At 37.8% G+C, this 14850-nt stretch overlaps 1 protein-coding gene across 19 annotated transcripts in view; it reads left to right on the top strand.

The window, feature by feature from the left end:
• mbnl1 (muscleblind-like splicing regulator 1) overlaps positions 1 to 14850 on the top strand; it is a 73578-nt gene extending 58728 nt beyond the window's left edge. For 9 of the 19 annotated variants that reach the window (XM_017495598.3, XM_017495586.3, XM_017495590.3 and 6 more), the window contains 8 exons: positions 533 to 772; positions 4198 to 4245; positions 5279 to 5429; positions 6403 to 6438; positions 8410 to 8501; positions 8852 to 8896; positions 9917 to 9988; positions 10219 to 14850. In XM_017495598.3, the coding sequence (XP_017351087.1) occupies positions 533 to 772; positions 4198 to 4245; positions 5279 to 5429; positions 6403 to 6438; positions 8410 to 8501; positions 8852 to 8896; positions 9917 to 9973 (669 nt within the window). In that variant the 3' untranslated portion in view covers positions 9974 to 9988; positions 10219 to 14850. The remainder of the gene's footprint in view (positions 1 to 532; positions 773 to 4197; positions 4246 to 5278; positions 5430 to 6402; positions 6439 to 8409; positions 8502 to 8851; positions 8897 to 9916; positions 9989 to 10218) is intronic. The other 10 variants (XM_017495592.3, XM_017495591.3, XM_047162785.2 and 7 more) reach the window with 10 other exon arrangements.

The following is a 14850-nucleotide window of genomic DNA, read 5'->3' as shown; positions in this document are numbered from 1 at the left end:
TACAATTAAATGGATAAGTGTGACATGCTCATGTATTTTCAGTAGATGTCAGACAGTAGTAGGAGCGGTGATGGCACGGATTGCAGGCACAATCTACCGTCAACCATCGCCGTATTAATAACATTGCCATAAAATACCTTTATGACAGTTCCACTGAGAATAAAACGATATGCTAGTAATAGGGCGAAAAGGCAATCTTATCTTCATATTAATTTTATCAAGTCAGATCTAGACTTCCTTTCCTCGTCATTTCAGTAAAACGATCCCGATTGGTTAATCCTGTTTCTCAGTAGAATGTCATTAAGCAAACTTGTTTGACATTTGAAGCAGTTAAATACGGAATTGTAATGATTACTCCGTCAACCTTATATGAACGTCATTAAATTTATCATTTATTTAGCTGCGTGTGTGTGTGTGTGTTTGTGTAGAACTTGTAAGCATGTTTATCTGTGCATGTGTGTACGTTACGTGTGCCTGATCAAATGGACACCATTCTCATGTCTGTCTTAACATACGGTAATGTGTGTGTCAGGTGTGTCGCGAGTACCAGCGTGGTAATTGCTCTCGCGGCGAGACAGACTGCAGATTTGCTCACCCGGCTGACAGCACCATGATAGACTCCAGCGAGAACACCGTCACTGTGTGTATGGACTACATCAAGGGCCGCTGCTCACGGGACAAATGCAAATATTTCCATCCTCCTGCACACCTGCAGGCCAAGATTAAAGCAGCACAGCACCAGGTGAACCAGGCCACAGCCACCGCGGCCATGGTGAGTACAGGACACACGAGCACTCATGTATACACCGGATACACGTGCTGTTCAGTGATAAGTACAGTACGTACATTCATACAGTACGTGTGCACTTCCACGCGTCCGGTCCAACCATATACTGTAGAGCAGTGGTTCTCAACCAGGAGAGATCGGAAGGGGGGCCACATGATAGGGGATGTTTGGGGCTTTAGTTACAAAGGGTTGAGAACCTCTGCTGTAGAGTACACACACATATTGATATGGAACACACAGCTTCAGAGCATGCTCAAATATGGATACTGATATGTTAATGATTATGTTTCATCTCAGGTTGACATGGTTCCTTCATGTCATCATACATGCTTAAGGAGGACAAAAAGGCATGTATGGTGTAATTACAGTGCAAGCAGATGTGATTCATGAGTCATAAATAGGACATCTCTGACACTCTGGCAATAGCTTCATATTTCGTTCCATTTTCCGATCTGGGAATATACTACAATGCAGGTCTTCCCAAACAAAACTGATTAACATCAGGTAATTTTAATCAACAAGGCCAGACTTAGATTCCTCACTATTGTAACTACAACCCTTTCCTATTAGCCTTATTACTGAATAATTCATAGTACTTACTGAATAACATGCTTTAATATCAATGACCGAGTGATTATCTGGGTCTAAACAGTTGCATCCTTTAGAGGTTTCTTCCCAGGTAATTATTAGGACTTATAGTGGCACTCGTGAAGAACCCTCGAGACCTTTATACATGCATGAAAAATTGATTTGGTAAGCGGAATAACCATTATCGTGCTTTTCGCTTTTCATAATAATATCTGCTTACACGAGCAAGATATCACATAATGAACGTAACGGCACTGCAAGTTTTTTATTTAGTTAGTTAGTTAGGGAAACGGCAATATTTTAAATGGACTTGTTTAGTGCATTCATTTAACAGCCGTCAGGATGTAAAAACGTTTAAATGTAGGTTTTCGTATCCATTCTGTAGCTGACTTCATAATTATTATAAGTCTTATTTATGTACGTCTTTCATGTGCCAACCCCATTTTATTCCAAGGGTGTAAAAGCTTTTTATGCACGTGCGTGTGTGTGTGTGTGTGTGTGTGTGTGTGTGTGTGTGTGTGTGTGTGTGAACTATGTGAAATATGTGGTTATTTTCTAGCATGTCAGAGATTTTCTTAACAGCTATTTAATGAACATGTTATATATATGGATGTATATTTTTATGCCATATCACAGAGATGAATGATCATAAATAAATAAATGTTTCAGGGCACATGCTCTACATAATGTTTCAGGATTCTGTACTACTGCTGCATGGAAGTATTTTGCGGACAGTTTTCAAAAGCAACTGCCAATGGCATTTGCGATTGCGTTTCCTGTTTGCAGACGCATAAACCCCACATCAAATCCCTTTGCCTTGCACAGTAACCTGCCAGGTGTTGGGGGTGGGAGTATACTGTGGGGTGTGTTTGTATTTGGAAGTGACGTCACTCACAGTCGATGGCCAAGAAGGAAAATGTGCTGTACAGATAATTGTGCCGATGCTTTATTTAAAGATAATGAAGGATAAATCTGTGTAAGGTTTTACTGCTAAGTTTATTGTTGCACTTGCGATACACTCCTATTATCAGGTGAGGTGGTTATTCCTTTAACAGTGAATATTGTGCTGAGGATTTGATAAGATGAGGAAGGTGAAGTGATATGCCATTAATCACCCGAGAAAACTCAACACGTGTCCCATCAACATTCTTATCCTCTGTAAATATTTTCACAACTAAGTGGATCCCCAATAAAATATGAAATGAACATAATATTCTTCCAAAATGTACGGAAGCTAGAGGAACTTTGTTCCACTGTATTCGGCAATGCAGAAAGATGAAATTATTTTGGGAAGAGGTAAGAGCCGTTATTGAGAAGATTATTTCAAAACAAATTTGACTGGAGCCAAAGCTTTTTCTGTTGGGCTTATACCCAGAAACTAATATTCTTCTCAACGCATGTTTTGTTTAATAAGGTCCTGGATTTATGCAAAACATGCCAGTTATTCCACACGATACATCCCTGAGGTGAAAAGTTGTGTTTGAAAGCCAGCATCCATGAATCTAATGTGCACTCTTGGAAACGGGATAGTTTTCTGGGCAATTTAGTTACAGTTCAAATTGCATCCCGACGTAAACTTTAAACCGCCGATGCTTTAATTATGGCGACCCCGAGTGAAGCCACTTCTGAGTACAAGCACACCTCAAAGTGTTCTCCCAGACCCAACGCTGGATCGACAGGTTTCTGTGCAAGGCATCGGAAATGCAAACGCACAGGGATTTGCGATTCCATTTGAATTTTGCCGAGGAAGTAAAATAACTGCTATTGCTATTTCGATACGACATAACTTGTAAGACACGGGAAATGCAATTGCACATGGACTTTGCGTTTCCGTTTGAAATTTAGCAGAAATTGTACGTTCGTGTAAATGAAAATGCAAACAGTATTACAGTACAGTACACGATTTGCGTTTTCATTTGAATTAGGTCACAATTTACGCATCCGCAAAAAGGGAACGCAATCGCAAAAACAGTTTGCAGTTACTTTTGAAAACTATCCGCAAAATACTCCCATAGCGCTGATTTGATTTTCTTTCATGTTGTGTTAGAAAATACATGTATTGATTCATACCTATCCACTAGGGGGCAACATTTTGAACATTTTGAACATTTTTAACAGAATAGAGCCTGCAATGTGCAGACTAATAGCGGGTGTTGTATTGTGTAATATCATCCCTATCATGCCAAACTGAGAACTGTAAACATTTACTACTGTTCGAGCCCCTGTTATAATGTAGTTTGTCTAAAGTAGGGTCCAAAGGGTTGAGTGTATTCCCAAATACTGTTTTTAGTTTAAGTATTGCACTTGTTTTCAAATTCTAGTTCTCATACTATAACATTAGCAGATATTTTGCGCTAAGATCATAAAGTATGTTCTTATTTCTTAGTCCTTATGAATGGAAAAATGGCACAAATGTATTATTGGCGATTTATACTAAATTATACAAAATAGGTCTTAACTGAATCAATATCAGATGTTATCCCTGTAGAGACAACATTATTGATCACGCATACCTGTAGTGAGTAATGAGCTAAACATATGGCATCACGAGAGCTGCCCACTTGCACTTCTGGACCCTGCTGTAGTTTGTAGTGTTAATATTGCATTAGATATCTTTTCCTGAATTACGTTAATGTGCATGTTAAGTCCTGATATCCCTTTTGTACACTGCATTCCAAATGATTTGTTTTTTATTTGTTTTTTTTTCTCAACCACCAAAAATGCACTGCTGCCCCATGATGCACCTCTGCTTGCTGTTTATGTTTATGCGCTTGAACCCCATTGGCCCATTGCCATCATGTGCTCGCTGCCTGCTAATTAAGACGGCTGTCAAATCACTGAAGCGACCCCTCGAGGCCACCTTTGACCTGGTACTATGACCTTTCACCTTTTTGGCTTGGCATGTTGCTTTGTTGTAGTGTCTTAACAAGCAATAATTTGCTAGCGTAGACTGTTTCTTAATTGGCTTTATGTTCTCTTCCTATTGCTGTGTTTGTAACATTTAGTGATCAACTGATTGTGGAGAACTGATTATTTGCAAGTAGACAAAATTGCAGACTGGAATTGATTCAAATAAAACAACATCAAAGTAATCAGAAATCATTGCGAGTATGTAAAGGACACTGGAAAAAAAAAAGTTTTATTAAAGAACTACCACAATCAGATCATCACATGTAGGCCATTCCTGCAGCGTAAGGACAGGGTCAGACAGACTAAACTATGCTGTGTAGCTGCTCTTGTGTCTGTGTGTGTGTGTGTGTGTGTGTGTGTGTGTGTGTGTGTGTGTGTGTGTGTGTGTGTGTGTGCAGTATCTGCATATATCTTCAGTGTCTCTGTATAATGCATGTTAAGTAGCTTTAAAGTGCATGTATAACCAGATAAACTGGGTAACTGGGTAACCAGCTATGTGGTAGCAAAGCTGCTCCACCTGAGCAACAGATATTAATAACTTACGTCTCATATTTCACAGATATCATGGCAAAAGCAGTGCAGCTTTATTTTATTTTAAGTTTATATGCTTCAAGTTTTATTTTATTTTCGTCCTTTTTTTTCTTTCTTTTTTTGTCGGCAATACATTGTTTTAGAGCGATGCTTGCTTCATTGGCACTCGCACCAGCTTAGTTGGTGTAGTAATGTTAAAATGGAAGCCGAGTATTAATGTAGATCTATATTGTAGTGTGTATATGCAGTCAGGGATTTGGCACTTTAGTTTCTGCTTGTGGCGTAGTCATGTATAGGCTGCTGCTGCTTGCCTGCTGTTTTGTTTCAGTTTGTTTCTATTTTTTTTTTTCTTTTCAGTTTTTGCATTGTAATGTGAAGTCCTCTGATGATAACTGTTCTATATTTTTCTCTTTCCTGTCTTTGCCATTCCATCCTCGTTCCTCGTTTTCCCCTCATCCCAAGCAGGGCCTTCCTCATAGCCTAATTCCTCCTTTGCCAAAGAGACCAGCCCTTGAGAAAACCAACGGTGCCACCACCATGTTCAATGCCGGCATGCTGCAGTACCAACAGGCGCTGGCCAACATGCAGTTTCAGCAGCAGTTTATTCCTTCAGGTAGGGACCTGAGCTATACCTGACCCAACCTTTTACCATAAGGCCAGCCAACCTGAGCTGCCAATCATGATTGTAGAGTCTATAAAATCACTCTCAATACTCAATATGAAATGACTCTCACAATAAGATAAGATGAGCCGTATATGAGCTGTTCACCAGGTATAGTTGAGCACACATATACATAAGATATTGCTATGAATATTCATTATATTGATATTATACATATGCAGTTATTCATATCTAAAGTGTCTAAACGTGACAAATCACCTGAAATGAGCGCTATGGTATGAGATTAATGTTACAATGAAGAAAAGTTTTCAGCAGTGTATTTGGCTGCACAGGAAATTTGAAACATTTAGACTATCGAGTGCTTTGTAGAAAACACACTACTCTCTCTACAATTTATGATTGCTCATACAGTATGTTCAGTCAGCTCAAGAATTACGGGAAAGTCATCTAACTTTTTAATTGTAATTTGATGTAAATTTTAGGAGGGGGGAATTAACTGTTATGTTTAACATTTTTACCTTATTAACACTTTTTTAACCAATCTTTACCAGGGGTGCTGATAATTCATGAGCTGACTGTCACATTTGACAGTAATTTATATTCGGATCTACAGTTGGGTGTCCCCCCCCCCCCCCCCCCCCCTATTGAGAGGACAACTAAAGGTCTGATTGTAGATTATCCCACCGAGACACATTGTACTGTAGGTTGATGATCAGTGTTGTAAAGGCTCGTTATTGTCTCCACCCAAACCCCTCATACATCCCTCTCACCTCCCAACTGTAGATCACACATCCCACAACTAATCCGTTTTTTTTTTTTTCTTTTGTGAATGATTCCCTGTAATGTTTTATGTTTTGCCTTCCGTTGTTTGTCTCTCTCTTTAATCTAACCAACCTTGTGATGGGCTGATTTGATTCTTCTCCTTTTTTCCAATCCACTTCCTGTTGCAATGCATGATGGGCAGGCTCAATATTGTGCATGACTCCTGCAACAAGTATGGGTAGGTGTTCTAACCTTCCTCCCTTTCGCTGCTCACATGCCAAAACTCTACACGACTCATATTAATGCAAAATCAACACCGTGCACACTGATACAGCTGATACTGATACACCAGTGTGGCTCTGTTAATTTGACGTTGTTCCACAGCCACCAGTTTTCATGCAGGTGGTTGATGATGTGCACTTTCGCTGTAGAGCGAATCTCTCAGTGTGTTGATTTGTGATGTTGCGATCATCACTAATCTTCTGCACAGTAATGCAGTTTACAGTATATTGAAAAGAATATTTACAGTTAGGGTATGGAAGAAGATTCGGCTGATGATTATCTAAATTTGCATCCATTAAAATTGAGATAAATCATTCGAGGAAGATTTTGTAGCTGTTCTAGGAATCCTAACTTGATGATATATTGGCCACTTTAATAGGAACACCTGTACATCTGCTCATTCATGCAATTATCTGATCAACCAATCATGTAGCACAGGCTCACAAGTTGAAGATTGGAAAAATATCGCCTGGACTTATTCCTATCTTAAACTGTCAGTGAGCCTTATTCCTATCTTAAACTGTCAGTGAGCCTTATTCTATCTTAAACTGTCAGTGAGCCTTATTCCTATCTTAAACTGTCACTGAGCCTTATTCCTATCTTAAACTGTCACTGAACCTTATTCTTATCTTAAACTGTCAGTGAGCCTTATTCTTATCTTAAACTGTCAGTGAGCCTTATTCCTATCTTAAACTGTCAGTGAGCCTTATTCTTATCTTAAACTGTCAGTGAGCCTTATTCCTATCTTAAACTGTCAGTGAGCCTTATTCCTATCTTAAACTGTCAGTGAGCCTGTGCCAACTGGGGCCTTTTCTTGCTGATTGGACTGGAACCTGATGTGGTCTTCTGCTGTCCATCTCAATGTTTGACATGTCGTGATGCTGTTCTGCTCACCACAATTGTAAAGAGTGGTTATTTGAGACTTCCTGTCAGCTTGAACGAGTCTGGCCATTTTCCTCGGACCTCTCTGACCATCCGCTGCTCACTGGATGTTTTCACACCATTCTGTGTAAACTCAAGACGAAATCCCAGAAATGTGTGAAAATCCCAGAAGATCAGCAGTTTCTGAAATAGTAAAACTGGTACCAGCAGTCAGTCGCTGTTACAGTCAGTCACTGAGGTCACACTTTTCCTCATAACGATGTTTGTTATGAAACTCTTGATCTGTATCTGCATGATGTTATGCATTGTGCTCCTTCCACATGATTGGCTGATTAGATAATTGAATGTTTGAGCAGGTGTTGTTATTAAAGTGGCTGGTGAGTGTACTGTATGTCTGAATGCTATATTCACACCCAATTTTCATTCAAATAAAATGACAGGCAACTCCAGAATTGTTGGTAAAGGGGTGGGGGGTGGGGTGGGGGGTTAATATTTTAGATGTAAGACACATGCAAAGCAGGTACATTTGATATAGATTCTGTATAGTTTTATTTTATGATGAACATGTAGAAATAATCAGTGTGCATTTTTTTCTGTGTAACACTGGTTTCAGGATTATTAGCTACCTCATCATTAATATTGGGTTCTGCCATCTCTAGAGGGAATATCAGCACTCTAGAGATGCCCTCTATGTCATGCATAGAAATGCTGGAGATGGATGTACAGGGATCTTGTACAGCTCACTCCTTTATATTGTCTAGGTTTTCATTAGGGTTCAAATCTCAGAAGCTGAGATAGCCACTGCACACACCCTACATATATTTCTGTGGAAATTGAAGTGTAGAACTCATTGAGCATGTTAGCATGTTCTCATATCATATCACAATACTCCACTTTACCCCTGGTGATTTAAATACGTAGTAAAGCTTTCCACCTCTCTGTCCTCACCCCATTTACCTACATACACCTGTTCCTTCCTCACATATGTACACATGTTTCTACACTCCTCTGTATGTGTGCTTATATGATTCTCCCCTCTGAAAAGTACCCATGATGCACGGCGCTTCACCGGCCGCTGTGTCCGCAGCAACCACGTCCGCCACTACTGTTCCCTTCGCATCCGCATCAGCCAATCAGGTTTGCTCCCTTTATAGCTCTCTCTCTCACTCTATTTGTCCACCTCCCTCGTTCTCTCTCACTGTTTACAAGCCACTTTTTGGGGGGGTAAGGGGATGTTCTGCTTCTTGTTGTCCTTCTTGACACTCATTTTATTCACAGAGTAAAGCAATTTTCTGACCACCAAATAGCCCTTATTCAAGAAAGGTTGGGAAAAAAGTTGATCACGGCTATAAAAGACTGTAAATGACAGATGAATGATATTATCCATGATGTTAACGGCACTTGTGTTTTATTGTAATGCTTGAAGATGCAGTGCTGTTTTCTGCTGAAACAGCATTTTAACGACGTTCTTGTCTCTTCTCTTTGAGGACTCTTCTCTATCAAAGCTGACTACCAACGAATACATGCAATTGGTATGTATAAAGTAGTTGTTGTTTTTAGTGAAAAAAAAAGATCCTATTAGCTGCAATGTCGAGCTTTTACATTAATTACTGTAATCCAGTTATCCTCATATTTTTATATCTTTCTATTATTTTCATATACACCATTATTTATTATTTCATTTATTTATATTTCACCACATATTTAATCAATGTACAGTATTAACTATATAAACGGCAAAGTCTTTAAGCTGTCCTCACTTACTTTCACTGCCAGTTAGACTTTTCAGTAGAGCTGTGTGTGTTGGACTTTTTTTTTATCCTGCACTTATTATTTTGTTTGTACCCATCACTGACATTTTCATATTAATCTAGCTGGTTCTATTTCCCAAATTATAAACATATTAGTAATGTTATCCACAGCACCCCCTAAACAGGATAAAGCAGTTACTGAAAATGAATGTGTTAAAATCATCATCGCATGACTAATGTGCTGAATCCAGTAGGATCCTATGTTAATCACCGTGGCCTTTTTTTTGTCCCGTGAGCTTCATATCTGTCCTCCTGATCCCACCTACAACACCGCCTTCTCACACAATCTTTTTTTGGTCCCTTGGGATCCCAGTTCTGATGCATACCTCTACATTCAGTCCATAAAGATCATATATTGTTGATTTGGACTAAACGTTTTGGTAGAATGAACTGGTAGTATTGTATGATGTGGAAAGATTCATACGTGATTTAATTCCTACAGAATATCCGAATACTAACAGAAGTCCCAAGTCTCATTATGGAGTAGCACATTTCACTGGCCAAGTCAACAAACTTAGAGTCTAATGTTCATGGGAAACTTTTTCCTCCCTTGTTTTTGTTAAAGCTTGTTCTACCCTTATTTTCATCTTAATTTGGCATTTGATGACTCAATGCTCTATGTTATTCCTTTCCTTATTTAAGTTTTCATAGTACTATGAGTAATTAAGGCTGTTATGAAAACATATATGTTCCTACATTCAATATTTTGTGGTGATGATGATGTCTTTGTTTTGTTCTTAGATTCCAATAATATCTGCAGAACATCTGACTAGCCACAAGTATTTGACTCAAATGTAGCCAGAGGCCAAACCAGTAAGTGTCTTTTAGTTCCTATTTCTAAACAATTCTCTTTTGTCTTTTCAATTTATCTACTATTACTGTAGCTCTGCCACACGTTTTAGTGAACTTGTGAAATCACTGTACAGGCATTGTTAGGTCATGTTTAGAAATATTACTTAAAATGACAAAAAAAAAAAGACCAAAGTGAAACCTGCACTGGATTCTGTGTAAGTGAATGATGATGTTATTTCTTTTCTTTTCAGATCAAACGAATCTGCCCATGTTACCAAGGACAGACACAAACAGTTTAATTGCGACAAATATCCATATTTCATTCACATCATTAGAGCCCTTGGGGTATCTTTAGTTCAGTGATATAATATTTAAAGGACTAGTCCATGACATACCAATATGCAGAAACATGCAGTGCCCTTAGAAGTGATGTGCAGGAACGGAAAGAAATTGATGTACATAAGATGGGTTCATACATTTAGAAACACTTTGCTAGAAATAGTCTGTTAGTACCAAGTCTAGTTAGTACCAACAGACGTGATAACAATAGACCAAAATTATTATTATTATTTTTTTTAAATGACCTCCATTAGGTATTTAATTGATGTTATTTGTCAGTAACACTTTACCGAGGGTTAGAATTGTAGAGCTGGTGTTTAAGCTGAAGAGTAGATACTGAACACCATGGCACTGAAATTTCGTCCCAAACGATCATACTATAACAGCTATAGTAATCAATTGTCAGGTCATTTTTTTCCTTTATAGTGAGTAAAGTGGTAAGACCACTCTAAATTTTGTGCTCGGGTGTGATGGGAACATCCAAAGTGAAAAACAGGTGTTTATTCAGACAGAACAGAGAGAGAGAGAGAGAGAGAGAGAGAGAGAAGTGGGTCTGTGTTGCATGCCTGTTAAACCAGGTACAGTTCACCTTCCAGTCTTAATGAGCGTACATTCATTAGCCATGTTATTTTGGAAAAGCCTACATCTGTGAATTGTAACACATCATGCCATGTCCAGTGCTTAAATGCCAATGCTTGTTCATTTATATGCAACTATAAAAAATTAGCATTGGTTTTAACAGTCAAACATTCAGTTTTAGATGAACTGAGATGCGTTAACTGTAACATCAGGTGAAGCGTTACTGATTTGACAAGGGTGGTTTACAAAAAAAAAAAATGTGAAAATGCACCTTAAATTTAAAGATAATTACAATTCTTCATGGCACAATACATCCAGTGAAATGCAAGTGGGTTTTTTTTGTTTCTGCTGCATTAAAAGTGCAGATTTGCAGAGGAAGGATCAGGATTAAAGAAGACTAATGAATGTTTTTATGTAAAACCAGAATAATCCTTCTGACCTTTTAAAGCACATCTTAGCTTTAAATCAAGCTTCAAAATATATATATACAGTAGGCTATAAATGGAAAGTGTTATATCGACAGTGTTATTCTGTTTACCAGAGATTGTTTTTATACATAATTTCATGTCTACTTTTTTTTTTTCTAATGAATTTTTATCGTTATTCGTTTGTAATGCTCTCGATGGCTTTTCCATTTAGCCTTAGATAGGCCTTTTTTCGACTTGCATGAAAACAGGGTTGCCTTTCCTTCCTGTTGCCATATATAGAGATTTTTATTGCCTTGAATGATGGAGTGGCTTTTTGTTCATGAAACGGAGAATGGGTATCGGTGATCACCGCATGTCTTTACATTGTCAAAGTAACTCAGACTCTTAGAGCATGACGTGAAGAGATTGTTCCCAGTCACGGAGCAGAGCGTAAACGAGGGCGCTGCTTGAACCTGATGGTCAGCTTCGTTTTGATTTGTTTTGTATATGGGAAGACCAGATATGTATTTGTTTCAGGTTTTCTTTTGTATGGGTTTGGTGCCATTTGAGGTGTATGTTTATGATTCCTGATCTCAAACAGCTTTTAGCCTATGTACAGCAACAACAACAACAAAAAAAAAAAAATAGAAAAGAGAGAGAGAGATGATAATGTTGAACATTCTGTTAAGTCGTGCCAAAGTGATTTTTCTCATAGTTTTCATGGGTTTAATGGTCTATACTAGTAGTGAGTGGTGAATGGTCATGGTATGATCAAGGCCAAACCTAGTTAAGAGAAAGATAAATGAAGCTACTTCGTATTTTCTGGTGTAATTTCAGTGCGTAGTGAGACTGAAGTGAGACTGAAATGTTCAGAAATGTTCTGACTCCCAGTTGGTGTTAGATCTAGATCAGTGGAGCCTATATGTCTTAAGTCTATTTTTGGTGTACAGAGAGATATATCATTCAGGGTTGGGGTCAATTCAATTTACAAGGTTAATGAAATGATTTATGAAAGACTATTTAAAATATGTTAGTAAATGTTGTAAAGTTTAATTCAGCTCATTGGCTGTGGCAATGGAACGAACCGAAATGGGATTGAGCCCAACTCTGGTGCTGTTGCTGTTTCTTCACTGAGGCCTTAGATTTCAGTTAGTGTTTTTCAGTCTTCAGTCATTTTTATTGTTTATGCATATTTTATATTTTTATTAATCATTTTAACACATACTGCTCAGTTGTTTACTTCACCAGCTTAGATAAAATCATATTGCTACATGCTGCATGTTTACTTTGTGGAATTTACTTATTTTGTATTTGGTAATATTTGGTTTTAGACTTGTATTCTTGCTTTCTGGACTTGTAAATGCGTTACGTCTCCCATGTCGCCCCCCCCCCCCCCCCCCCCCCCCCCCCCCCGTCTCCATCTCCATCATTCTTATTTAGTTTTTGTTGTACATTTTACTCTTTTTTTTTTTGATTAATGGTCGAATGTTTTGATGTTTTTTTTTTTTTTTATATTGATCGTCTTTTGTTTTGATATTGCTTTTGAAAAATAGTTAAGTTGAAATGAACCAGTATGACATTTCTTAATTTAACCAGTTTAATTTGTGCATAACAAATCGAGAACTCTTTTTAGTTTACTTATGGAGCATATATGGAGAGTAAAAAAAAATTTTTCTATTGTATCCATGTTAAAACATAAAATTGTATTTTGATATTTAAAAAAAAAAAAAAAACATCCCTGAATGTCAGGCCAAAAATATATATATACATATACATATATATATAATATTGAATATTTAGATGACGAAGCTGATGGTGATGATAAGAGAATACGTTGTAGGGACTTTGGCTGCAAGTGAGAGAGCCATGACCCGAGGGACAAAGGTCGAATTTTGCACTTGTGTATATAGTCAATATAAAACAAGGAAAAGAAAACATGTATAATATGGAGATCTTATTTTGAATAATAAAAGATTCTATGAGACAATTTGTTAGGATAATTTAAGGAATATAAAGTAATAGACCAGCTAACTGAATTTGCTTGCAGAAGTGGCTCAGCTCCTTTTATTATTACTTCAGATCATTGCTTAAAATAATGAAAAAGCTAAGCATCGCTCCGCCTTAATCATGTGCGCTGCCTGTCATTCAAACCTCAGTGCTGACATTTTGGCAAGTTTTTTCTTCACTTGTCTGGCATGCAGTAAAATCAGACACTGTTTTTCTGTGAAAAATTTACCAAAGGAGAGTATAATGAGGTAAAACCATTGGACTGTAATCGATTCCAAAAACTGAAGATTTATTTTTGATTATTGGCATATTTATCAGACTGATTGTCTTAAATTAATGGAAAGAAATTACGCTTGCTGTGTCCCAATTTGCTTACTAAATAGTATCTGCGATTAGAATTAGTGTGTCCCAAATGGTAGTATGTTGAAATGATGATCCCAAAGGTTACTCAGATGGTCTATTATTTCCGGTAGATTTTTGAAGTGTGGATCCGTGGACACTTTTTCAGGTAATATTGCCCATAACTCGTTTGTTTATTTACAGTGAAAGTGTGTGTAACTAGGTAACATGACATGTTAGTGGGTGTCCCAGTACCTGCACACTCTTTTGCTGCACACTCAAAAGTATGTACTTTTTCTTCACAAAAAAGAGCGTATACTTTTAGTGCATAGTATAAGTAGGCGAACTGAGGCGCAGCAACTTTGTTAAATTTCTGATAGAAAGACTCCAGAGTGTCTTACAACATTTATTGCCCGTCAAACATGAGGACTGTTTCCAAAATGTCACATGTACCCTTATTAGAAAATCTCTAAGAGTTTTTACTTGGGCCTGAATGTTGTTAGCTGCATGTAGAGATTTAACATGATCAAATCCACCTTTTAGATAAGTAGTTATGTCACTAAGTTCTCACAATACTGCAGTTCCCATTAGAAAATATCAATCGAGAATAGTGACAATTCCCAGCATACGTTAAGTGACACACATTTACTCAAATCTATTAGGATAAATGTGTTTAACACAGTAAACTAATGATTTCAAATGATCAGACATGCTAGAGTAAGCCTTACATGCCATTTGACGCGCACACACACACACACACACACACACACACACACACACACACAGGGCGTGTGTGGAATAAGGCAAATGTGCCTTCAGCAGGAAAAGGTCACCCACCAAAACAAACAAAACACAATGAATGTAAAACTTCTGATCTCCGTTTGAGGTTTTGACTCACTTACCGCTGCTGCACAAGTGCTAATAAACCAAAGCATCACTTTCCTCCGAACAGACATAAGGCACAGCTCTGCTCTGCGTCTGCCACAGTGAAACCGCCGGGGTCCCTACCTGCTGAAAGCACCTGCTTTAATGAACGCTTCACACTCACCATGTAATCTCACGCCCACTCTTTGCTTACAGTTGCTAAGATCTTGTACTATGTTTTAAAAAAATGTTTTATGCACATTTATTATTGTTTTATTTGACTTTATTGCTGTTATGAATGAAAAAAAAATAAATAAATAAAAACCAAAATGGATTTCAACTGAAAAA

The sequence above is a fragment of the Ictalurus punctatus genome, chromosome 20 (genome assembly GCF_001660625.3).
Source record: "Ictalurus punctatus breed USDA103 chromosome 20, Coco_2.0, whole genome shotgun sequence".
Taxonomy (NCBI): Eukaryota; Metazoa; Chordata; class Actinopteri; order Siluriformes; family Ictaluridae; genus Ictalurus; species Ictalurus punctatus.
This window is presented reverse-complemented; position numbering and strand designations above follow the sequence as displayed.